Here is a 26,931-nt window from a genome sequence, read left to right as displayed (position 1 = left end):
GATATTCAATGGCAAACAGTCCTGGCTCAAACAAGTGTCTGGCTTTTTTTGGTTTGTTTTTTTTGAGATTCCAGAGCCTCTAGCACTTCTCTGTAGTTTCAGTGTTAACATCTCACCTTTCTTATTGATATCAGTAATTTTTCAAGAGAAAGTTCACATTTAACATAACTGTTTCCTGCCTAGAAAGCATATACTTAAAAAATCCCAAGACCTGCTTCCTCTGCAGTGAAGAATGATTTTTATTCTCTCACTTGATAAAGTCAGCCATATCTAATCTATAACAGTGTTTTGGGGGTTTACACAACATTTCCCTCCTGGGAACATGTTGCAAAACAACCAAGCATCTGTGGAAAGACAAGGAGTTACTGCAGTGCACTCTTCCTGTACATGGGAGGACTGATGTGCTTTGGTGTAGATGCTGCTTAAAAACAAGAAACAAAAACAAAAAAACCAAAAACCAAAAACAGATAGCCGGACTCCATATATTAGCAACCATGCTTAATATTCCTGTAGATTCTTTATTACAATGGACTGGATAGCATAATAAAGAATAAATACTTATCTAAAACAAATACTTAGACCATTCTTTCATACTTTCTGAACATCTGTCTTTTTTTGTAATTTACACTAAAATGACTTACAAACAGCAATTCTTCCTGGCCTTACCATCCAATCCATGGACACAGACAACCAGGTGAATTCCATCTTCCAAATTTTCTTCCTCTTCCTCTGGTGGAAAATATGGGATATCAGAAGCTAGTACAGATAAGTCACTGTACAGAAATCCTTCAATCTTCATTTCTTTTTTAAATTTTTCTTTGGCCTGATAAAAACTGGAGAATACATTAATTAATCACAATAGAACTGGGTGGTCAGCAACAAACCTTGAAACTAGAAATGAGGAGGCTTGTCTTTGTAAGAAATTATGTTTTCTACTTTCAAGTACAGACCTGGATGCAATGCCTTATCTATTAGGACTGACAGAAGTCAGAATGAAGGGAATAAACTCTGTTTCTTTGTAATTTGTCACAATACAGGGAAGAACTAAAGTGCATTAGCAACTCACATTTGCCAAATGAATGAAAGAGTAGCAAAAAATAATTTTCTGGTAGCTCATAAAATGCAACTGAAGTACAGAATTAGTAATTTTACTTCTTAAGAATGTCAATGGCCTTATAGGTACTGAAATGCAAAATATATAATTTTGCTACCATCAGATGCACTTATAGTTCTCCCTCTTCCTCAAGCTAGAGTTAAGGGATGAACTTCATTTGGTAGATACTTTGGGGTTTATTTGATTTTGGATTCTTTTGAAAACATTTAGCAGCATTTAGAAGAATATCTCAAAGCTGACAGAATTAGCATAACACCTTTCCTACTAAAGCTCTAAAATTTGACACTCAAATTCACCCTGAAGCATTCTGCTGGCTGAAGATGCCAAATTCTTCAGTGGCTTTTTGACTCAATAAAACGAATCTAGATAGTTTAGGAATTAATAATCACAATGTAAGTATAAAATTAAGCAGAAAACTGGGCCAGACAAGCTTCAGAGATTTAAAGCTTGGGGATTTCTTAAGGCAACTTGATATAATCATAGAATCATTAAGGTTGGAAGACTTCTAAGGTACTCAAGTCCAATGATGAGCAATTACATCAGCCCAAATAATTGTAAGGGACACAATAATGGGCCATGAATCTGGAAGCCTTGGATTTATGTGTGTTAATACATGCTCAAATGTTCTGTTTCACAAAGAAAAAAAATTCTGTGCTTAGATTTGTCAGGAGTTAACCACGGTGTATAAAACTTCTGGATACTTTCAAAAGAATAAAAACAAAGTGTTGGGTTGAAAATGAATGTACATGCAGACAGCCAACATTTTGGGCAGCTGAATGGGTTGAGAAATTTCAGTGCTACTGTTTTTCATCAGCACAGAGGAGGCATCAAACTATATTGGAAAAATATAAGTGCTACTGTGCCAATCTGTGAAATGGGCCCCTGTGACACTTTTACATTGGGCAATGAAGCAAGAAACAAAAATAATGCCTCTTCTCCATCTATCCATGGTTTCAATTCTCCCATTTTTCCAGTTTGAGAAGGTGAAGTTGAGACCTATCACCCAATCTGAATTCCTCACTTCGTAGCTTAGCTACTGAGTGCAGTTATAAAGGAGAAGAGTAAAACAGTCTGAGTCACTGCCACAGTGAACTCTCTGGGATCAATACTCTGATATGGGTAACCCTGATTTCAGGAAGGAGGGTCAGCTCTAAACTATTATTTAGATACCTAAATCCCACTGCTTGTCATGAGAATTAAGGACCTGATGTCTTTGGCAATCTTAGTCTCTGTATGTTTTCTCCCTTCCTGTCTATTTAGATTATTTACTCTATATGAACCCTTCATCTGTTTGGATTGTTTATACTGGAATTCCTCAGGCAACTGTCTTAAATCCAAGCTTCCTGTATGCCTAGTACATTAGGGTCCTGAGCTTTGGCAGGGTCTCTTGGCATTACAGCTACATTAATGAAGTAATTAGTCATTCTTACTTCAGCATCCTTTCGTTGGTCTCTTCATCCGTCTCATCTGAATTAGAACAGACAACTCCAAACGAGCCCAGAGGCTGGCGCGTGATGGGGAACGCTGCCTGCTTTGCCGAGGAGCCCGCCATGGCAGGGGTCTCTTTGGGCACGGAAGAAAAGGGAAGACAGGTGGCTGTGCAAGAGATGGACAGGTTAACCACATCAGCAGCCTTTCTGCTTTCCAGGGCTACTCCCTCTGTCGTGGCCAAAGGAAACCCGGTGCCGTTCGCTACAAGTTTATTCTCTTGGCTGCTGGGCTCCTGAGGACGTTCAGCCTGGTGGGACCCTGCCGCAGGGTCTGCTGAGGCAGGACAGTCATTGAGCTCAATTTCTTGCAGCCCCTGCATTTCTGCATTCACTGCTGGGCTCTCCTCAGCAAGAGAGCTGCCACATTCTCCTTGCAGTGAGCCAAATTCAGTGGAGGTGTCTGAAGGAGCTGCAACAGGGTAGCAAAAATCTGGTACCACCTTTATGCTTTGTGAAAAACTTTCCTCTCCTGAAATTCTACTATTGGAAGAGCCCTGTTGTATTTTTAAACTGTCCAGCTTAAGTTTATCCTTTGGATCCTCAATGCATGTATCAACCTTATCTATATTTTTGTCCAAGTAATTACAAGCCCTTGGTGTTTTTAAGCTGCACTCACCATTGCTCTCCAGTGACAGGCACTCAGAGACATTATCTTGGAGCTGCTTCGGACAAGTGGGTTGTCTTGTATTTTCCAAAGTACAGCAAGTCTCTGGAAAACCTTTCTCCTCCTCCCCTTGTAACTCAGTGTTACTGCTACTGTGTTTGAGGAGAGGCTTGGGATGTCTTCTGTGTTCTATTTGTCCACTTTCAGAGGTCATTTGACACTCAGAAAAGTCTATGATTATTTTTCCATCTTTATACTCTGTCTCCATGTAGCTTCTTAAGTTTTGATCTGAATCTCCTGAGGTGGCTTCACTGTGTTTTGATATATCCATCTCCTCCGTGGGCTCTTCTGGGCTACTGATCTGAGGAGCAGAGACAGATTTTGTCAGTTTGGTAAGCTCCACTTCCCTCTCCTCTTCCTCAAAGGGCAAAGAGCTGATGGATGTGAGCGATGCTTGGATACCACTGGGCAAGCTGGTGTTGCTTTCCGTGTGGCCACCCTCCAGGGAGTTTCGGTGGATGGCGTGCCTCCGGACCAAGTGGTGCAGGATCTCCCGGTCACTGGGCAGCTCCAGGGCCCGGCTACGAGCATCAGACCATGCCACCGAGCTTGGTTCACTTTCAATGCCTGAATCAGATATTATAGAGGAAGATCTTTTTATGGCCCCTGACATCAGGGTAAATTCTTCACTCTCCTCAGTTTGTTGATCCTTTGTGACTGATTTCACTTCACAGCTGTGTGAAGGCAAAACTTTCAAAACATGGAGATAAGCCTTGTTATCTGCATCCTCTGGTTTTCCAAGACTGGTCAATTCATTCAGTGCAATCTCAGATGAAGTGAAATTAGTTTCAGGATGACCAAATTCATCTAGATTGTGTATTTCAGTCCTGTCTTCCAAGCTATCAGTTCCACATGCTCCACACTCATACTGAGCACTGACAATTAGCATGGGCTCACTTTTGTGAGAGTCCTTATTGCTGGGTTCCATGTCTCCACAGATAACATCCGCGCCAAGTCTATTATCCTTAATTAAAACTTCCTCGGATGTCTTAAAGTCTTCTGACATGTGTTCTGTATTGCCTGGCTCTGAGTCAGAAATAGTTTCCTCTCTTGAAACAAAAATATTTTCAGGTTTCCTTTGGCCTTCTTTGTTTATTGTACATACCTGAGATGTGGAGTGCTGGTTTAAACCCTTAGCAGCAGCTTCAGTACTGCTGTGGAGGCATGAGGGATTCCTGTTTATCCTGTCTGTGTGTATTAGTGGGATATCTTTCCCAAAATCTCCTTTCATTACTGCAGTGGCATCATCTGATGCACAGTCTTCACTTTCCAGTTTTACATCTGTTTGAGTATTTGCAGGAACCTCAAAATCTGGGAAAACTTCCAAATTCTGATCTGAAAAAAGAAAGAGAGAAAGAAAGACAGAAAGACAGGAAGACAGAAAGAAAAAAAAAAAGGACAGAAAGAAAGAAAGAAAGATAGTAGTATTACTTTTAAGAACACAACAAATCACCCATCTCAAATAAATGGGAGACTTTGAAAAGGGATTTTAAAGTCTAAAATATTATTCTGTACTTTTATATTTTAAAAATTATACATGCATTAAAGGCATATTACAAATGTACATGCCAGAGTGCACTTAACTAGAATTACACTCACTGAAGAGTTATAGTTAGGTCAAAGAGGACAATATTAATAAAATACACTTTCCTCAGTATAACTGTACCTATGCTGCTAGTTTTTAGAGAATAGGTAAGCAAAACAAAATGGATACTTCTTTGTATTCCTGGGGTCATTCAACATTGTTCATGGTATAGCTCTTACTTTGAATCAGTTTAATACTCAGTTTAATAATTTAAATACCTTTAATGAGCATTGTCACAATTTAGGCAGTAGAATAACAGTGGAAGAGTGAAGATTTTGTATCACAGGCTATATTCACTTGACAATGGACATCTATAGTATTAATACATATTGCTTCCTTGGTAATAAAGGTTGAGTGAAAAGAAAGGAGGTAGTAAGGGCTGTGAGGTTTTACTAAATAACTCTGGAACTAAATAATTTCTTAATTAAAAATTTGATTTGGGTACTCAAAGAGCAAAATATTTTTTGGAAGGCAGTGCTACCTTTCAGGGGAGTGTGGGGCTTTACACTGAAATTGTGGGGTTTTGTTCTGACATTTCTTACCACTAGATGTCATAGTAGCGATATCAGTCTAGTGTTTTTTCTTTGAATTAATACTGTAGTAAAAATACAAAAGATCTGATTTTCTTCCTACATTTTTCCTCCATCTCAATTTTTTTTAAAAAAAAACCAACAACTTCATTTAAAGATGATAAATGTGAAGGAAATACTCTGCTGTTAGGGAGAACACTAAAATTCAGCTGTATTACTTAGGGAGTCACACTCTTTTCCGAGTTCATAAGCACAGGGGATGTGAGATCACTTATCCTGAGCTGGGGAAATACCTCCCTCAGCTCAAGCTCTGTCATGGAGCTGTGCCCTGTGGTGTTTCACTCACCTTTGCAAGGCATGTCTGTGTACCTATCCTCAAAGATAACTGGGAGCGTGTTCCAGTCCCCATCGATGTCCAGGCATTCCGCCGGCAGTGGGGGCATGCTGGTGAAATAATCCGAGTTACGAATTTCTGTAGAAATCTGTGCGTGGCTCTGGATCCTGCCAGCAAAGTACAAAACAAATTGAGTACTTGAGCAGCTACTGTGCTGCTTCTCCAATACTCCTGCAAGCCCAGATATGCAGGCAGAGGACAGAGTCAATGTGTTTAAAGGGGAGCAGTATTGCATGATGGGGGTACCCAGAACTCTTAGAAGGTTTCCATCTCTTAGTTAGAGATATCTACAGCTTGAACAATCCCTTCCTGAAAAATCTCAGTGTTTTTGAAATAATTCCAGATCCCACTGCTACAGACTCCTGTTATCTGCCGTAACCCATCGCTGTCTTCCCACGGGTCTCGGCTGCTGGCTGGGACTGGATCCCTCAGCTGGTCTCTGGTCAGGAAATGAGGTCTGTCACTCTGGCTGTGGTCAGGGTTTCAAAACCCAGATGCAGGAAACAATAATCAAAATTTTTTTAGAGCAGTATAGGGAGGAAGAAAGCCAAGAGGAATGCATGGCAAGTTCTCTGTCTCACTTGTATCAGACCTCAGAGCACCCACAGAGAGGTCTCACATGTGTGAATCTGGAAGTGCTAAGGCACATTACTCAGCCACTGTCTCTTGACGGAGTCACAGAATCATAGAATGGTTTGGGTTGAAAGAGCCTTCGAGGTTATTTAGTTCTCTCCCCCTTGACATGGGTAGGGAAACCTTCCACCAGACCAGGTTGCCCATCCTGGCCTTGAACTCTTCCAGGGATGGACCAGCCACAAAGTTTCTGACCAACCCATTCCAGTGCCCCACCACCTTCACAGTAAAGATTTTCTTTCTAATACCTACTATAAATCTACTTTATTTCAGTTAGAAGCCATTCCCCCTTGTCTTGTCACTACAAGTCCTTGTAAATAGTCCCTCTCTGCCTTTTTTTTAGCCCCCCATCTGTTTCCATCATTTAGGCCACTCAAAATGTTACCTGGCTCTCCTCAGTGAATGTGAAATTAAACCAGCAGATGAATATGTGTTCAGCTATAATAAATACAATATTTTTTTACTTCTGATGAACTTTTCTATTTAAACATCTGTCTTGAAAAATGGGGAAAACATGAAATACAGAGAGTAAGGCAAAAGTATTTTCATCGATGGTCAGCTGAAAGCAAATCTGTTCTTCATTTTAAAGCTGTTATCCCTTATCTGATTTCTACCTACCCTTGTGAAAAAGATAAATAATAGATATTAAAGTGAGCAAGGAGAAATATTTTTGTCTGTAAAATCTAAGGAGGGTATGTGACCTCCTAGAGGCCTCCTCCCTGTGCCACACCCAGCCTGCTGGGAATGGTGTGTCCTCTTCCGCCTAAGCAGTCAAAGGCTTCACACACACCCACAACAGCATGGGAGGCAAAACCAGCTCCTGACTGGTAGGAAGGAAAAATAAAATGGGGGGGACAAATCTTACAGCTCATGGCACACTGAGCACTGATCTCAGCTGCTGACTGTGTGAACCCAATTAATCCCTACTACAAGTCCCAATATCAATAATACTCTGACAGCCAAGACTGTTTTACCAACTACATCATCTAGGAAATTCAGGAAGAAAACCTGACTCTGCCACATGGCCTCTATAGACTAAATTTTCTACACAGACCAATTAATTATCTTTTAATTTTTTTCTATTTTTTTTTTATTTACCCTTCTTGATAACCACTGAGAAAAACATTATGTTTACCTGTAGGAAATGGGCTACTTTTGTGACTGCCTGGAGCAATAGAAGCACTTCATGCAATTAGGCTTTCCCCTGTGTGGGGTTATGTTTGCTTGAATGGGGCCATGAGTGTGTGTGTCCTCACCCCAGGATCTTGACATGGGGTTTTCATTGTACACAGCTACACAGCTCCCTAAAATCCTGACACGGGAGAACAAAATGAACACAGCTGGGACCCTGCAGCTGTGGTGCTGCTCTAATTTGGCAGAACAAGGCACCCTCGTACAACCCATCCACTAATGAAGTCCTGGCCCTTTCTATCAACTCTGAATCAGCTTTAATGTCCCCAGTGACAGCTCTGAGAAAAGCAATTTTGTCCTCTGCACTAGGTCAGAATCAAATGTCTCACTTAAAAATCATCATTGTGACAGGACCTGATGTCATGGCCTTTCAGCCCCTTCTGAAAGATGGGTTTCACACTGCTAATGTTGTGGTCTGCCCATGGTGAAAAATAGTCTGGATAACCTCGATTACTCAGAAATTCAAATCTGAGCATCCTTCTTTGAACTCTGCCTTCAGGGGTCAGGTCCTGAGTATCATCCAAGTCCTCCACTTGGGTTCATGGGCTAAAATCAAAGGCAGGATTTGCCCTAGCATAGTTTTAAGACTGGCTCCTTACACTTCACAGTTTGGTTACAAGCAGGAATTTTCCAGCAAAAGGAAATACTTACTGGAATGGTTTATGGTAAAAACCAAATTTGTAAATATTAAGATTTGTTGCTTTTCAACAGGTATTTCTGATTGAAATTACCAGTGCTGGATCTAGTGCACTTCATTCAGGAAGTTAATTGAAGAATGGTAAATATATATATATATATTTGTATCTTGAAATGAATTATTTCTGGGGTCTGCCTGATCAGTCATTTACTTTTGAAACTCATTTCAATAGGTTTACAATATGGTTTACAATATGCAGCTAAGACAGAGCCAATGACCTCTCTCGAACCAAATTCCTTCATACCTTGCAGAAAAAGATCTCCTTCTTGACTGCAAAATATTTTAAAGTAAATTTTCAGTCATTCCAGAGACAGAGGAGTATTAATGGGTTACTTACAGGCCTTCCTGGAACATGAGCACAGCAGGTTTCCGGTGCTCAGTGTAGAAGAAGGCTTCTGAGAATCTTCTCACCTGAGAGAGACACACACAAATTAAACCTAAGATCTGCTGGAAGGTGACACATGCCATCCATCTAAGAACACAGCATTGACAGGAAGAGATTCCTTAGTGTTGACACTATAAAAGAGTTCAATAGTGCTTTATTTTCCTAGTCCTGCACAAAGTAGCTCTTGTTGTTGCATATTTTGCTCTGAGGTAAGAGGACTTTGACAATAAATCAAAGTTTGCATATCTGGATCTTCTGAATACTTTTCTAAAAGCTGTCAAATTTACCATTTTCCCCTGTATTATTAAAGTTGAGAAGATTTATTCCTTTCCCTCTGTGCAAAAGAAGAAGTGGACTGACTTACTAAATTAGAACAATTCATAATTGATCATCTCTTCTATGGGAACATCCACAGTGACTCTCAAACTACCACGACAGCAAAGGAAGTCTTACATATCAGTCCAGAGGAGAATGAGCCCTATCACCATAGAAAAACACCTGTCTATGTCATGATGCTTACAAACTGAGCTCTTCAAATCCCTTCATGGACATTAGATCTGTTCAGTGTTGGATAATCAATTACAAAAGAGCCATGGATCTGAAGTGGCTGGCAGAGCACAGAGTGTGAAATAAGCTATAAAAAATTCAGTGCCATTATCTGCCCTGTAATAAACTTTTTGTTTAAATGGATCAAGCATAATATGCAATCAAATGTACTGAGCTGTTAAACTGCAGCCCATACATTCCTAATAATAATTGTAAAAGTGACCTCTGTTACAGGGACAGAAAATGGCAGTGAAAAGCATATGTCAGAGCATCTCAGCATCTCCCTAAATCCTGGCTGTGCTTTAGCAAATGGCCTTACTGAACAAAGGTTGAGCATCCCTTCAAAAAGACTGTGTCTTAACAGTAGGACTTCTCATTTAGGGCTCTAAAACCCTGAAAGAGTACAATTTCACACAGTTTATATGGGGAGGAACAGGAGCATACAAAGTTATGTCATTTGACAAAGGTCAGGACAGTTGGCATCAGTTAAGGATGGAACAAACCAGAGGCAGAGATTGCTGGAGCTGGGAGCACACAAAGTTGGGATCTTTGACTGAAAGCCACCAGGTCCCCTCAGAGTCAAGGGAGACCTCATCAGACTAACCAGGGGAGTTTCAGCATCAGGCACTCAGCCACCTCTTCCTGAATTTTATGCTCCATTTTTGCAAGCTCCAGGGGAGACTCATTCTGGTCACTGTGACCTCCACTGACTTTGACAGGAGCAGAACATGAGCTGAGGTGCCAATACCTACACTGCACACTCCTAATGCATGCACAGTGAATCTTGCCCTTTCCTCTACTGTCCCTGCTCTAATGATTAAATCAGACTGAGTTCAGCTCAGGTGATGTGCTGGACTGGTGTCTGCTCAATAACCAAGAACGTCCTGATGAAAGACAGAACACTTGCTGAACTAATCAGATAAGCAGATCTGACAACATTTGCTCAAATGACAAGTGGTTTTGTGCCTTCTTTATTACCAAGTACAAGTAGCAATTTCAACATCGACAATATTAATAATTTGTTGTGTGCACTTCATTGTGAAAAAGGCAAATAGCTATATATATGACAGTGAAGAAAAAAATCCATATTCCTTATGGCAGTTTTGTGAAACCAGTTGAGATAAAACTGTAATTTTTTTTTATTTGTCACTGCGACATTTGGGTTTTTTAAAACAAGTGTTTATGATTTACAGATCTCTATCAAGTACAGGTGACATATATCCCCTCCCACCCACCTCCCATTCTATCCGTCTGATCCTGGAGTTCAAAGTTACTCATTTTATGTAAGATCCTGGATCACACAAACTCAATCATCTTCATTCCAAAAACTGGAATCTGTAATTTCAAATCCTGGGCTTCGCCTCTTCTCCCCCTCCTGTTCAGCTCTTGTTGTGCTCACCCCATTTCATATAAATGGTCATAGAGGAGGAATTGGATTGGAAATATACATCCAATGAATCTCTAACGTTTATCAGGAGGTAACCATTACTGAACATCCTTTTAGTTTCTTAAGATTACCCTTAGCATGTGATGTTCCTGAGTCAGATAAGCTGTGATTTCTGGATGGAGCGTTGCCACCTCTAGGAACTGGGTCCACAGGGCCAGGAGGTGAGAGCAAAGCCAGGCGAGGTCCTTGCTTATCTGTTCTGCTATCTTCTCTGGATTGTTCATCAGCTGAAGGATAGAAAGGAAATTATTGCATCAAGAATGTTATGGAAAATAATAACTTCATACATCATATTAAGTCCTCTTAGGAACAACAGCACCAAGAAAAAGTTATTTTGATTTAAAAATATTATTACTAAAGCTGCCATTTTCAGTTATTTTACCCCAAATAAAGCTGGTGAGATTTTTTTTGTCCCCACTTTAAAATCACATATTTTAGTTCAAACAGTCTCAGCTAAACAGAGAGCAAGAAGCAGGAACAAGTAATTTTTTGCAGACACTTTACTGCAGGTGTAGTAACTGGGTGGGGGGGAAAATCAAAGCTTGTGGGCTCCAAATTATCCACCAGATGGTGCTGGATGCTCTGAAATAATAAACCATGGCCAGACTTTTAGCAAAAGGCACCCTCTCAGCCATGTCACATTAGAATACAAATGGGTGATTGAGGGAGAACCGAACAAGAAACCTCAAACCAAAATATTGTGTCCTCAACACATGATGAAAACAGACATCCCAGAGTGTGCTGTTGCCCATGTCCCACAATAGAACATGCTGGGTCTTGGTGTGCTCTCCAGCTCTGTGCTAAAGCTCTGTGAGAAAGCAAAGCCTCTGCACAAGAAATTTCCTCATTTCACAATTTCATAGAATCGAAGAATGGGTTGGGCTAAAGATCTTCTTCCAACTCCCCTGCCATGGGCAGGGACACCTTCCACTATCCCAGGTTACTCAGAGCCCCATCCAACCTGTCTTTAAACACTTCCAGGAATGGGGCATCCACAGCTTCTCTGGGTAACCTGTGCCCGTGTCTCACCACTCCCACAATAAAGGATTTCTACCTTATATCTAATCTAGACCTGGCCTCTGTCAGTTTAGCACCATTCCCACTTGTCCTAGAACTATATACCATTGTAAAACATCCCTCTCCAGCTATCCTGTAGACTCTTTAGGTACTGGAAGGTGTTAAATGCTCTCCCTGGAGTATTCTCCAGGCTGAACAAACCCACCTCACAACTTGTTAATTTCTTTAATGAGAGACAGACATTGCCTTTTACCTCCATGTTATTCACTGGGTCTGTTCTTTGGTTAGGTCTGCGCTGCAGCTGAAAACCTGCTTATTTTTCACATTTTATTATGCAGGTAGTTTTCAGCTTGGTGACACTAAGCCATGATTAAAAACAAATTGTCTGTGTGTGAGAGAAGCAGAGAAAATTTGTGTGTGGATAAAACAGATATTGTCACTGAGTTTACATTGTTTGGATGCTATTCCATTTTAATGACTTACCCGAAATGGCACAAACTCCAGCACCCATTCTGGTGCGGGAAAAATCAGGGGGGTACTGGGAAACAAAAGATCCTGCTCAAAAATTTATCTTTGCAGAGTCAGGGCACTATTTACTTTATGGCATCCAATTTTATATGCTGTATGTCAGTGTTAATTTTTTATTTGTTAAGTCAGTAAGCTGTTTCTTACATCATGAACTGAAATCTCAGTCGTCAAGCAAGATGCATTATTAATGCAAGTCATTTTAGGAATAGGTGTGTGATGTCTATTTGTCCAGTTTACTGGTTATTAAATGTTTGTCAGGGAGGGAGGGAAGGAGGGAGGAAGGGAGGAAGGGAGGAAGGAAGGAGTATTTCTAACTGTGAGAGTCTTAATGTACTGAAAATTAGTCCAAAGAAGACTCTAGACTATATTGTCTGTCCTATACCCTTAAAACTTCTAAATCTAGTAGAGATGAGCCCAATAAGTTATGTTTCTCTAAATCAATTTTATGTGAAATCAGATTTCCTTCAAAGTATCCAAGTCAGGACCTAAAACTAGTAAATTTGTCATCTGAAACAGTTTTAAAACCATGGCTGACAAACATTAGCTCACAATTTGTAGCAGGAATGTAAATGGACTTCTCATTTGGTTTGGACTCATCTTCCCTCCATTAATTGTTACCAGATTCACTTCCTCAGGGAAGTGGTAGAATCACCAACCCTGGAATTGTTCAAAAATGAGTATGTGACACATTGTTTATATGGTTTACTGGAGATGGTGCTATTGGGTCAAAGGATGGACTTGATGATCTTGGAAATCTTTTCCAAACCTAATGATTCTATGATCCTATGATAAATAAAATATGTAAAATCTCTGATTTTTCAGTGATCAGCTAGCACTTGCATTTCTTCCTGGCACTCTTGATGACTTGTCTTTGCCTCACTTGAAATAAACTTGGCAGAAGCAAGTTCAAGAGAGTAGTTTATTCATTCTGTGCCAAAATCACTTTTTTGCCCCCATGATCCTCCAAACATATTTAGGTATTTTTATTTGAAAATATATGGTTGTACAACCTGCCAAAATACCTTTTCTTCTGTCAGCAGAAGAGTTATAATTGAAACCTACCCCAAACAATTTTTTTTGTCATCCTGATACTCGGGGTAGGCTCAATGAAGGAAACTAGAATAATCCAGCTCGTGGCTTGCTAAAAGTGGCTGGAACACCTTATAAGCAACTAATCAAAGTTATGCAAAATTGTTGGTGGAAGAAAAACAGTAAACAAACTTTCTGATGGCACCAAATTCCCTTTTTTCCTGCTCTAATGTATTGCTGGGCTGTCCCAGTGCACTTGAAAAATGGACTTGAAAAACCTATGGGCAGGTTCTGATGAAGGAAATACCTGCAGCTCCATACAAAGCTGGGATAATGTCTCTTCCACAGATAGCTCCTCTGGGGAGAAAAAAGACAGACAGACATCAGGGTTGAGAACAGTGGATGTGAAATATTAATTTTTTTCTGTTTATTCATGAGATAAATTGGTCATTTGGGTACCAATCTTGGCATTCTTCCTGACAGACAAGTTTCTGTTTGGATGTGGGCACTCTGCAACCCACTTTGTACTCCTGCAGGTGCAACTTCTGCTTATGCAACCTGGACCACTAAACCAGTAGAAAATATTGGTTTTGGTGACAAAGACAACAGGATTTGACTCTTTGTTGATTCCCTTTTACAAGAAGTTTGATTTTTTTAGCCTTTGGCATTTATGGCCAAGTGTAGAACTGAATACAGAGTCTGAGTAAATGATATGCAAGGAATGGTTGTCTCCAGTGTGCTACAGAGAACTGTGTATCCACATCAAATTCCTGAATAGTAAAATATTGGGTATCTCTCTACTGCCTTGTGAAGTTGGAATTACCTCCCCACTGCAAGCAGCAGTGCTTTGATGCAATCCTGAAAGAATCCAGCTTCAAATACACCACAAACCATCAGGAAAAGGAGGACATCAATCAACCCCCAAACTTCAGCAGCTTGATTTTACAATGTGGAACTTTCTAATGGTGTCGTAAAGAAACAAAGCAGGAACAAAGCAGAACAATTCACAGACCAATCCCCGCCTCAATCCCCAAATGTCTCTTCTCAGATAGCACTAATAAACGGGAAAGGGCAGACTAAGATGGGCCGTGCCTTGAAAAGACTCAATCTGAGCTGGTAAAATTTGGGAAGTAACCATTCCCAATTTAATGTCTAAAGTAAGATACTTTATTTTTAAATATCCTACTCATGAAGCTAGGAAAAAAAATAATTAAGGAAGTGTGCAGAGATCTATATTCTTGGATTTATCTTAACCTTCTGTAAAAACCTATGAGATTAACATGACCATTATAGATTTTACAATTGAATGAGCCATTTACATTCTTCCCCTGCTCAGTGGACAAATATGGCAAGTACAAGGTGCAGTTTATGTCATCCCAAATTAGAAAGAACTGCCTGTGTCAGATAACATATTTTTAATTGGGCATGTTTCACCCCAATGAATGCAAGGAGACAGACATAAAAATTTTGATTTATATTCATCTTACTGCATGAATCTTACACCCCATAATTTTACCAACTTTCACAACTGGTGTCAGAAGATCAGCCTGAAAACCAAATCTTTAGTAGTTTTGCAGACTGTGAATAAAATGATGCAAATAACACTCTGCTCAAGAGGCTAAAAAGGGTATTTGCATTTTGCAAATTTACACGTGTTAAAAGAAGTACATTTGCAAATGAATTGCCTGCTTCAGTACCAGTGTTCATTTCAAAACCAGGAAAATGGTGTTTAGAACATAAATGTGTGCTCTGGGGTGGTCCTGGAGTTGTGGTCACTCATCCATGCATAGCTCTGCCACCTCACAACCTGTACCCCTGTCTGGGAGAGCCACAAACCCTCTGTTATCTATACCTGATAACCAAGATCCATGAAGCAGTTTTGTTGCATGTTGTGTTCTGTCTGGGAACTCATAAGCTGCAAGTTAAAATGCTGTTTTGTTGTTATTGGTTTTTTTCTCTTGTGGCTGGATTGACACACTGTTACCTAACTATGAATTTTAGACTATCTTTAAGGGATATTTGTGTTGGGAAACAAGAGATGAAGTGGAAAATAGGATCCTTTAAGTCCACAAATGTGTGAAGCATAATGCATTGTGTTTGATGGTTCTTATATATGAGGACTTTACTGGAAAATTTTATTCCCTTTTTAAACATCCTGGGCAATGCACTTGATCCTCCAAATGTAATTATCTCTGCAACATAACAAAACTGGTAACTTTAAAACCTGTACACCACAGAAATACAAAGACACAAAAACACAGATGTGAAATTATGAGGCACATTCCTTGAATTCAAAGAAACAGGTGAGACAGCAGGATTTGAATGAGATGAATGAGTCTCATTTTCGTAGGACCTCATGCTGTCATTACAAAGATGACTAAACATAAATTCCAGAACTCCATCCTGTAAATCCAGCCAGACAGCACCTGCATGTTACATCTAAGAGGCCTGAGCAGCCAAAAAAAAATTCTGCCAAAAAACCCAGAAAATCTATTAAACAATTGAATTAGGAAGAAAATCAGAATAATTTTGAAAAGCAAGTTGCAATTGACAGTGGAGAAATATATTTTGAGTTATAAAGAAGGGAGTATAATTTAAACCCACTTGTACCACCTTTCAGATTTTTCTTTTCAATTATAAAAAAATGTTTGCTCAAAAGAAAAACAAATATATTATGTCTTCCCAAGGTTTCATGGCCATTCAGAACTGGAAGTTACACTTTTCAAAATGCAGCTGAGGCAAAAAATCACCAAAAGGCAAATATTCTGAGAAATGTATCAAAATATTTTATCCATCTACACATCAGGCCAAAAGCTATGAAAGGATTCACATAATCTGAGGAGTCAGTCATCTTTAACAGCAAAACTAAACGCTTATCCCAAAACACATGAAAATCCTTTAAAGTCTCTGAACAGACCAAGAATTTTAGTACTAAAATATGTGTTTAAAAATGCAGCAGTGTAAAATATTCAGTGATTTCAAACACCTTTTCACTTACCCAACTTCAGCTGTGGCAAATCAGGAATCTCATTCATTATGAGGGTGTAGTAGGTGTGAAGACCCCTTTGAGCATTCAGGAGCAGAAGACAGAGATCCTTATGCCACTTGTATGCATGCTGCATGCAGTTTTCAGATGGGACATAAAAGCTGCCCTGTGTAGCAAAAGTATCAAGAAAATAAAGTAGGGAAATTAAAATTCATGGTCTCCATTTGTGTGACAGGTTTCCACAAAAATCCAGTTGTGGACAGCCACTCATCTCTTTTTACAAAAGTATATAGTGATAGGACAAGGGGTAATGGCTTTAAACTAAAAAAAAAAAAGTGTAGGTTTAGACAGGATATTAGGAACAAAATTCTTCAGTGTGAGGATGGTGAGGCCCTGGCACAGGTTTTCCAGAGAAGCTGTGGCTGCCCCATCCCTGGGGGTGTTCAGTGCCAGGCTGGATGGGATTTGGAGTGACCCAGGCTAGTGGAAGTTGTCTCTGCCCATGGCAGGGGATTTGAACTAGGTGATATTTCAGGTCCCTTCTAACCCAAGCCATTCCATGATTCTTCAATTCTAATCAAGCAGATGGAAGCAAAGAGAGATTTTAACCATCCCAACCTCCCAGCCACCCAACTAGCTAGATGTGTAATCCAAGAGTATCTCATTCAATATATTCATTTTGCACAAACCATAACAAAACTATTAGGTCTCAGCAAGAATGTCAGATGAAAAGACCCTCAGACCAAACAGTCCAACAGAGAATTTTACCTCTGTCCATCCCACACTCTGGAGCCAATACCTCTGTCCAGAGCAAAGAATCCTGTGTGAAATACACCCTCTCTGCTGGAGGAGGAGGGGTGGAAGGAACTATAAAGATGTCTACATTCACTTTCCTTATTGCCTTCTGAAAGGTTTTAGCTCGATGGTACCATGGGGTGCAGTTATCTGTATCAGTGAATAAATGCAGATGGCATTGCTACCCCATCAACAAATATGGGCCACTCTGTACTCCAGGGTCACTGTCTGTGTTAGAATATCTCTTGTGGGAGAATGTAATTGGACACATCACAGCAGGTTTACCAATATTTCCCAAACAACACTTTTATACTTAGAATGTAAGCTGAGTTTCCATTAGGGCACCATAAATCAGAAGTTTTCACTTCTGTCAAAAGATGCTTGCATAAATTACTGATATTTGAAATTCGAACTGCTTAGGTTTAAAGCGAAACTACTTATTAATCCTTGGGTTTGTGAAACATGGATAATTTACAAATTAATCCACTGCTTATCACCGCTGGGGTAAGAAAGAATTCCTACAGGCCAGCCAGGTGCTGGCTGCCTTCTTCAACAGTCCCAAAATCTGCACATCTCCAGGAGCAACAGAGAAGAACCAACCACATTCCAGCATATCTCCTGTGATTTTTTCCCTTTGACTTCCCTAAAACCTGTATTTGACAAATCTTGGCCTGAGACAGGATGTTTCCCTCAGCTTCCCATGCAAATCTTTAAAGAGTTAACAGGGATTCTGTGGTAGGCACAAAAGGACCTCCTCTCTAGACCTGCAGAGAAGCAGCTGATGATAATTGACAGAGTTGGCTGTTCTTCTAAGGTTTCAAAATCTCCAGCTTCAGCACAATATTTTTTACTCCCACCACGGCCAAAACAAAAAAGGGAGCATAGAAAAATGCTGCTCAGAACAATAGAAAATTGGAAGTGGATTGATGTACAATGTCACAATGTCATGAAAATATGCCCTCCTTTATTATCCACTGCTGAATTTTTTTCTTTTAGGCAAAAATTAGTCTGGCATTTAAAAGCTACACTGATGAGAAGGAAGAAAGTGAGTTAATTTCACAGATTATATGAATGCTGACAAAGTGCTGTGCATGGCTACACTTTAATAGGTCTATTTTGAGTCATTCCTTGGCACAGATTATAGTTGAAACATAAAAAGTAATAGGAAAATGCACCTGCAGGTAGGCTTAAAACTTGCATAAATTAGTGTTTAATATATTACTCAATTAGTCCAGTTTTGAATTTTTTAGTGTTTTTCTTCCTATCTTATGGTGCTTTTTCAAATTTGTCCTCAGCTGATTTACACTGAACAATTGACCACGTTCAAAACTGCAGACAAGGAATTAGGAGCACTGAGTACAACCACAACAGGCAAGCAAAATTATCCCCAGCATCTCTCTCCATTGCAATGCAAACTTTCTTCAAGTTTACAAGTTTTCTTCATCTCATACTGTGAGATGTAGATGGTATACCTGTGTGAATAGAGAGCTGAAAAGATTTCTCCAAGCTCTGTTTCCCTTCCTGTCTCAGCTCTCTGGGAAGGGTGACTGTGCCAAAGAAAGGTTCTGTGCTTTGAGAATGCCATTGCACGAGAGGAAAGGCGCTGCACAGACCATTTTGGGCTGTGCATGAGTACGAGGGCATATCATTAAGCATTTTGATTAAGTTCTACTCTATTTCCAAGCAACTGGCTTTGAAACCTTGCTGTTTAATGGTAACATGCATCCTAATTTTAAAAATCTTTTTGTTGAGCTGGAAAGTGAGCATGACAGAAAAAAAAAGGTGACAAGCTCCAAATTTCTAGTTCTTCAGCGACTTAAAAGTATGACTGCTCTCACAGGGTTGCTTCTGCTTCTTCTGAAAGTTGTCACACACATACAGGATACAGAGCAGGACATTACAAAGATTATTAAACCCCCCTCAGGGACAGTTTAAACTAATGTGAATTAAGGTCTGTTCATCTTCATCTGCAGGGACCCCAGCAGGGCAGGCATCTGCCAAATGATGCTACCACAAACTGCTGCAGCTTAATCAGCTTATCCATCTCTAGATATCCATCACTTATCCATCACAAACTGAGAAATATCAAGAAATGTCTTCTTTTAGGATGATCTAAAGATTGCAGACCTTTCATATTTGCTACTTTAATTGCCTCTTCTTTTATTCAGGTGATTCCCTATTTTCTTGCCAATAGCTTGAAAGGGATTCAGACCACAATACAGACAAATTGAGTTTGGTAATATGTCATGTGCTTCTTCTCAGGGAAAACACTGCTGCAAAACCAGATCTCAGGAAAAATAGTGGCTGTGACCCATTAAACAGCTACAAAGTACTCAGCTTTACAGGTTTCTTAACTCAGGATGACAAATATTGGTTTACTTCTGGTCAAGACAAACCTCTAATTAAATAAAAAAATAATACTGAAGCTGAAAATCCCCCCTTGCCCGAAGACTGATGGCTGCTCCGGGCTTGTAATATCCATTGTAAAAGTACATGTTGGTTTTCTTTGTAAAGATTCTCATGGCCTTTTGAAATAATTCCTTTGACCTACTGTTATTTTAATCCCATTAATTTGTAGGTAGACAGATTCTTCTTGCTGATTGAAAAATGCATCTGTGCTGATTTCCTCTTCCAAGGCAACCTCTGTCTGTAGTGCCAGACTGCACCTCTGACTTTTTCCCTTATTCATTTCTGAAAATTTTGGGAGGTCATGAATTTCTGACAAATTTCACTTCAAGAATTAAGACCTAATGGATGACAACACAGAAGCCAATAAATACTTATAAATAAATGACACAAAATTATTTTTTTCCATTGTGACAACGTCATTAGGGCAAAAGAGATCAAAAATTCTCTTTAGCCCTCCTTTTGTTCTAAATGTATTTATACAAATATTTTGTATTTTTTAACCAGTAGACAAATTAAGTTCTGCCTGAATTTTGGCTGTTTTAATTTGCTCCCTGCATAACCTTACAACATCCTTGTAGCCCTCCTGAGTTTCCTGCAACTTCTTCCAAAGGTCATAAACTCTCTCAAGCTAAAGAGCTCTGAAGCTCTTTCCTCATGAAGAATCCTAAGAATACAGACCTAATTTCTCCATTTCCCTGTTTACTGTGATCATCATCAATCACAGAGTCACAGAATGGTTTGGATTGGAAGGGATTTTAAAGATCATTTAGATCCAAACCCTCAGCCAAGGGTAGGGAGCCCTCACACTATAGGATCACATAAATAAAAATCTAGACAAATGTGAGATAAAGACTACTGCCTAGTGTTTTGGGAATGTAAAGGCTTCAGTTCACTTTGATCATGATGTGCAAAGCTGGACCCCAACACTGACATCGCTGACACTTGTCCATCTATCCTCTAAGCTGGCCTTCTGCTAGATTTACCCAGCCAAGTAAAATAGCCTTCAATATCAACAAGCCCAAACAAAATAAACATTTTTGCAATATCCCCATTGAATACATTTAAGTAAATTAGTCTTTTAAATGAATTGGTTCCCTGTGCAATGCTCTTATCAGTCAACAGATTCCTCCTGTAATTAGACTATATAGCATTATAAATGTCCTTTTTCCTTTATAATAAGAGAAAGGAAAATTACTTGCGAGAAGCAAACACCTTCATCAAATAAGGTTCATGTCAATTCATTATTCAAATGTGGAAAACAATTTGTGGATATTCACTACCTGTGTACTACGTCTATCTAATATCAAAAGGCACCAACTGAATTTTATGCTTTGTAATGTACAGTAAGTAGCTTTTATTTGTTTTGTATTAAAGCAATTTCATGAGCTATGCTAACTACGTTCAATGTTCAACAATAGCATTAACAATTGGTAAATGAGACCCTTTATGCTTAATCTAACTCTTAACACATTTCACAATTCAGATTCAGATTGCTTGTCAAGAATTTTAATATACTAAAAAGCCATTCCAGACTAAATTGACATTTTGAAGTCTCCAACTGTTCTCCAATAGCAGAGAGAGCTGCCCTACCTTACCTGCTTCTGGGAAAGATCTACAGGACTGCCTGGAACTGAGGGATAAATCACAGCCCCTCAAGATAAAAGTTGTTTCTAAGTTCACAGCATCTGCCCATTTGTCTGCAAGTCCATTTTGATTACTTAATATGAAAATTCTATTCTGGCTTCAAACTCAGGGTCCAAGGCTTTACTCTCTACTTTGGATGTTGTTTTCTAAGACAGGAGGTTTCCTGTTATTTTGTGATTGGAAATTAAATTATAGTTATGTCTTGAGCTAAAACTTTAGTGTTTCCACTTCATTAGTGAAAGTGCTTGAGCAGTGGTAAAAGGACAAGTTTTTATTCCATTTTCTGAAACTGGTTGCATATCAGAAATTATTTTTGTCCTAAAGAGGTTATCATGAAAATACATTAAAATGAACTCTCAGAGAAGACTGAAGGGGCAAAGAATGTCTTTTGAGCCATTCTTATGACAGAACCTATATGCAATTTAAAGAGAAAAAAATAATCTAGATGATTGAAAATGAAAACCTTTTAATAATGATATTTCCTAGGGAAAACAACAACCAACCAACAACAACAACAACAAGGAAAAAATCTGCATTTGGGTTGACTAAGAATATTTTTATAAATATGTATGGCATATATAGAAAAAAACTCATATGTATACACATAGAGTGATTTTAGAGGTTCAGATTGGATATTAAAAAAGATTTCTTCATTAAAAGGGTTGTCAAGCATAGGAACATGTTGCCCAGAAAAGTGGTGGAATCATTATCCCTGGAAGTGTTCAAAAATCCCTTGGATGTGGCATTTGAGGACATGGCTTAATGGTATAAATGATGGTAGTGCTGAGCTGACAGCTGGACTTGATAATCTTAAAGGTCTTTTCCACCCTAATGATTCTATATGTGTGTTTATTTATATTTACATCTCCATTCAGCTATGGAAAACTGCCAAACCCAAACAACTCCCCCTCATTAATTCATTCATCAATACAAACATCTTTTACATCCCTGTGCCAGGCAGTGAAAAATTATTGGCAAATCTAAAAAAACCCATAGTTTAAAGACATGGAAGCCCACGGAGGCCAGATTGTGGATGCCATTCCGTGGTGACACTGTTTCTTCTCAGCCCAGTCTTGGAATTTTAAACATTTTTTATTGAACAGAGCGACCACAGACTACACATAACAGGCATGGGACACAAATCTTGATCCTATTTGGCAGAAAAACAATGCATTTCTGGTATTCATCTGACAGCAGCAGATATGTAAACACAGCACATTGTTGAGGGTAGAGACACCCACATAAGCCAGCTCCTGTAAATCTCTTTCCTCTAATATCCACCTACAGGAAGACAGCATGCTTACAGGAGGAACAGCCATGGAAAACAGAAAATTAATATTTTCCATTAAAAAAATAAAACTGAGGACCAAACATTTAAGATAAATAGAAATATTGGACTAGGATGTGCATGTTCTATCAACTTAATAAATTGCTTTGTTTGTATTGATTTACTAGTCTGTATTTGATATATTGGTTCATTATGTTATATTTAAATCCTATTTCAGTTACACTAATAACACTAATCCAAAGCTTCAATAATGGGCAATAATTAGAAATGCATTGACAATATATGGAACTATTTATGTTATGCCTCTCACTAAATCTGTTATGCAAGAAAACATCGGTTGGTATTTCATAAACACAATTTGACATTCATTACCTCTAAAAATTAGAGCTACTTTGTTAAAACCCCTGGGATAATAAAGAAATAGAAAAAATATTTGGCACTGCAGTCAGACTTAGTGACAGGTTCACTGATAATTTACACTTTGTACAAAATTAGCAGTTAGAAAGTATTCGACTTGAGACCCTTGAAAAGTAGGAACTATCAAGCCCAAGAAAGAGCATTCTCTGAAGAGATAGAATAGAATTCTCCTGGTCAGCTCTAATGATTGTGTCTCACAGTTCCAGTACTGTAAGTGTTCTAAATGGAGGCTGTAGGTTTTTTATTTGTAATTGGCCAAGAAGGAGTGTCCAGGAAAGTATTTTTTAGGGAAAATTACCATCTAAAAATATAATTTTAGTAAAGCAAATATATTTGACAGATTGCACTGATTTCCCTTAAAATTCTTCTATGAGAGAATAGAATTCTTCTATGAGATATTATTTTTTTCCTTCTATGTGGAAAAAAAACTGACAATGCTCCAAATGTCTCATATTGACCCCTTTAGAAGGAAAAAGAAAAAAAATTACTTCTCCTTTAGAATAAAATTTTTGGCTTTTTTTTTTTATTTTTATTTTCATTTTCATCAAGATAAAGTTCATATAGCAATATATTTTAGAATTTGAAGGTTAAAAAAAACAAAAACAAAATACTTTAGTTCATGCACAGATGTTTTGGTTTCTTTGGTTTTTCTTTTAGGGGGCATTTCACAATTTTTTAATTTCTATTCAATTATTTGTACTCTATTTCCCACATCACTTTAAAAACTGAACTTAGTGACGGGAGGCTATGTTACATCCTATGGATCATCACAAATGCCTACAATCACGGTGGCTCTTCATGTAAAAGCATATATAGGGTATTCTATAGAAGTTCTTGAACAATTCTGATTATGATAAATAAGAAGGGGAAAAATCCTTTTTCTTCAGCTGATCTCTAGGGTTATATATCAGCACAGAGAAAATTAAAGCCATAAAAACATTGCTTTAGCAGCAAATTAAGCACTGGGGAAAATGTCTTATCAAAGTCAGAGTCTGACCCAAGGCATCCTTTTTCTAAGATGAGCACTGAATCATCTGGCACAAGGAAAGCTGTATGAATCATGTATCATAGAATCATAGAATCTCCTAATTTGGAAGGGATCCATTAGAATCATTGAATCCAATTCCTAGTCCCCAACTGCTTTTTATATGTCTTCCCCTCTAGACCCTTCATTATCTTCATAGCCCTTCACAATTTTCATAACCCTTCTTCGGACACTCTGAAATACCTTTATATCTTTTATTGAGGCACCCAAAACTGCCCCCAGGACGTGAGGTGAGGCCTCCCCAGTGCAGAGCAGAGCAGAACAATCCCCTCCCCTGCCTGGCTGCTGATGCTGTGCCTGATGCCCCAGGACAGGGTTGGCCCTTCTGGCTGCCAGGGCACTGCTGACTCACATTCAGCTTCCACTGACCAGGACCCCCAGGTCCCATCCCACAGCTGCTCTCCAGCCTCTCATTCCCCAGTCTGTCTGTACATCCAGGGCTGCCCATCCCAGGTGCAGAATCCAGTCCTTGCCCTTGCTAATCTCCACACTGCTGGTGATTTCCCATTTCTCTGATTTGTTGAGATCTCTCTGCAGGGCCTCTCTGCCCTTGAGGGACTCAACAGCTCCTTCCAATTCAGTGTCATTGACAAATTTACTTAGTATTTCTTCAAGTTCTGCATCCAAGTTGTTAATGAAGATGTCAAAGAGGACTGGGAAAAAGATGGAGTCCTGAAGAATCTCACTATTTACATTGCCAGCCTGATGTCACCCTATCCACTACAAACCTTTGGGTGTGCTTTTATTTCCCTCTGTTACCTCTGTGTCTGAAAATGACACGTTAGTCCAGATCTTCATATTGTTATTACTAAGAGTCTGCATGAGAAACATTCACAAAGCACATTATGGTATCTCTTGGCTAAAAGATGATAGAGCAACACTGAATAATTACAATTTTATGGGAAAAAAAAACCACCCAAACATTCAAAAATATATGTTTATGAAAAAAAAGGATAGATTAGATACAAAGATTTATATAAAAATCTATGTATGTATGTATGTATGTATCTATCTATCTATCTATCCATTCATCCATCCATCCATCCATCATCTACTTATCTATCTAAAGCTGGACTTTACATGTCATTTTAAATTAAATATTTATTAATACATACACACTTATGGTGCAAATTCTGATCTCCTAACCAAAAATAACACAGTGGAGACATCAAAAAGGGCCTTAATACATTGTCCATTCTGATTAAAGAGTCCATGCTGCCAACTCACAGATGAGGAAGGCAAATCCACTCCTGTTTCTGTGATCAAACGAGGACCCCTGAGCTGAAGAGCTGCCTTGTTATTACTCATCTCTGCAGGCAGCAGCATAAAACAGTAAATTTTTAAAAGAACAGTTGTTAACATCTTTCTGTCTCTCCCACCTGTATGTACACACACATATGCATGGAAGAGGAAACCCTGTTCAGTGATATTAGAACATTAGTGCCATTACAATTGCCATTCAGGACGTCAGAAAATGTCAAAAATGTTTTGATTCAACTTGTATGCCTGCCTAGGAACAGGGAAGGATGTGCTCAGCTGTGGCTCTGGCCGGGATGGAAATGGCTTTATGGTGTGTAATTATACAGGTTAGCAGCTGGAAGAGTATTTCTCTTTATATCAATGCTATATACTGTCTGATATTAAGTATTTGAACAAAGAGCTAAGTAATTAAATAAATTATTTTCCCCAGGATTTTATAAGTTATTATTGGCTTTGTTTACAGAAGTTTACAGTTAACTGCATTATTTAAAAAAAAATAAATTAAAAATCATATAGTTTTGAACAGAGAAATAAAAATAAAATTAAAGCATCCTGAATATGAATAGGCATTTTCTTCCCTCAGTAGGAGAAATGTTTCAGACAGCATGATTTGGAGTCTTCACTCAGCAGCAATTGCTGACTCCAAGAAGATGACAATCAGCCTCAGAGCATTTTTGGGTGTAGTGTGAGCATGGAAATCATCTTAGAGAAAAATGAGGAACTGAAGGGACGTGAGATGGAAGAGGGGAGGTGTGTGGGGAGGTGGAGGTCTCATCTCATCCTTTCAAGAGAGAATGGCCACAGCTGACACAAGAGCTGGCTGAAGACACTGACAATTCATGCGGACCTAACAAACAAATTCAGCTCTGTTCTCTTTCAGGTGCCATTTCTCTCATGTTTTTGGGCAGAATATACTATTAAACACAGTGAACTTCAATCAAACTGCATGTACCACACTACTTGGCTCTGTGTTGCTTTCTGAAGCACAGACATGAAGCAAATGGTCACTCTGACATATTTTTTTATTTAATAAAAGAAGCAACAAGGACTGCAGCTTCCTATTTAGAAATACCAGGCTCTATTATGTACTGACAGTGACTGGCAGGGAGAAAGTGACTTCAGGCTTGGACCTCTGTTCACATATGACAAGAGCTACAGGAATAATTGATTTTACAGTTCACTGCCCACACAGGAAAAAAAACAACGTGTTAAGTCAACTTAGAAAAAAGTATTTCCTTCTTCAAAGTGAAATGAAACACCCTTCTTTTTTTTTTTCTTTTTTTTTTTCAAAAACATTTGCCTTGGTGATTCTAAACCATCTAGTCCTTGTGACTTCACATTTCAAGACCTGACACTTAAACACCACAACAAACCTTTTAAAACCTTATAATGAACTACAAATACAAATACAAATTAAATCATACCTTAAATTCACCTGTACACTGTGAATTTAGATAAATTGACACGTGCTGAGTCATGTAACATAGCACAGGACACCACCACAATTATTTAATGTGGGGAGCAGTAGACATTAGGATGCAGAGAGTATGGAAAATAAATTCCATATATACATGTGGATATATTCCATACATACATATATATAAATATATATAGAATATACACATATATATGCATATATATAATTATACACATATAAAAATATACAAATATGTATGTATAATTATATATATTTTATATATGTGCATACAAACATAAATACACATATATACATATATATAAATATATATAAAATATACATATATATAATTATACATATATATAAATATGCATACATATACAGAAACATAAATATATATATATATACATATGGAAAATA

At 38.6% G+C, this 26,931-nt stretch overlaps 1 protein-coding gene across 1 annotated transcript in view; it reads right to left on the bottom strand.

Moving 5' to 3' along the window:
• The window catches only part of FAM135B (family with sequence similarity 135 member B), a 245,759-nt gene that overhangs the window by 8,150 nt on the left and 210,678 nt on the right, over positions 1-26,931 (bottom strand). The window contains exons 10-16 of the mRNA XM_005516890.3: positions 16,249-16,402; positions 13,558-13,607; positions 10,748-10,903; positions 8,636-8,709; positions 5,730-5,884; positions 2,545-4,603; positions 667-833 (exon numbers count right to left, since the gene is read on the bottom strand). Of these exons, the coding sequence (XP_005516947.2) occupies positions 667-833; positions 2,545-4,603; positions 5,730-5,884; positions 8,636-8,709; positions 10,748-10,903; positions 13,558-13,607; positions 16,249-16,402 (2,815 nt within the window). The remainder of the gene's footprint in view (positions 1-666; positions 834-2,544; positions 4,604-5,729; positions 5,885-8,635; positions 8,710-10,747; positions 10,904-13,557; positions 13,608-16,248; positions 16,403-26,931) is intronic.

Source organism: Pseudopodoces humilis, chromosome 1, assembly GCF_049639895.1.
Source record: "Pseudopodoces humilis isolate 2021_Gansu_Grassland_sample_001 chromosome 1, ASM4963989v1, whole genome shotgun sequence".
Classification (NCBI taxonomy): Eukaryota; Metazoa; Chordata; class Aves; order Passeriformes; family Paridae; genus Pseudopodoces; species Pseudopodoces humilis.
The sequence above is the reverse complement of the archived record's forward strand: the minus strand, read 5'-3'. Positions and strand labels throughout refer to the sequence as shown.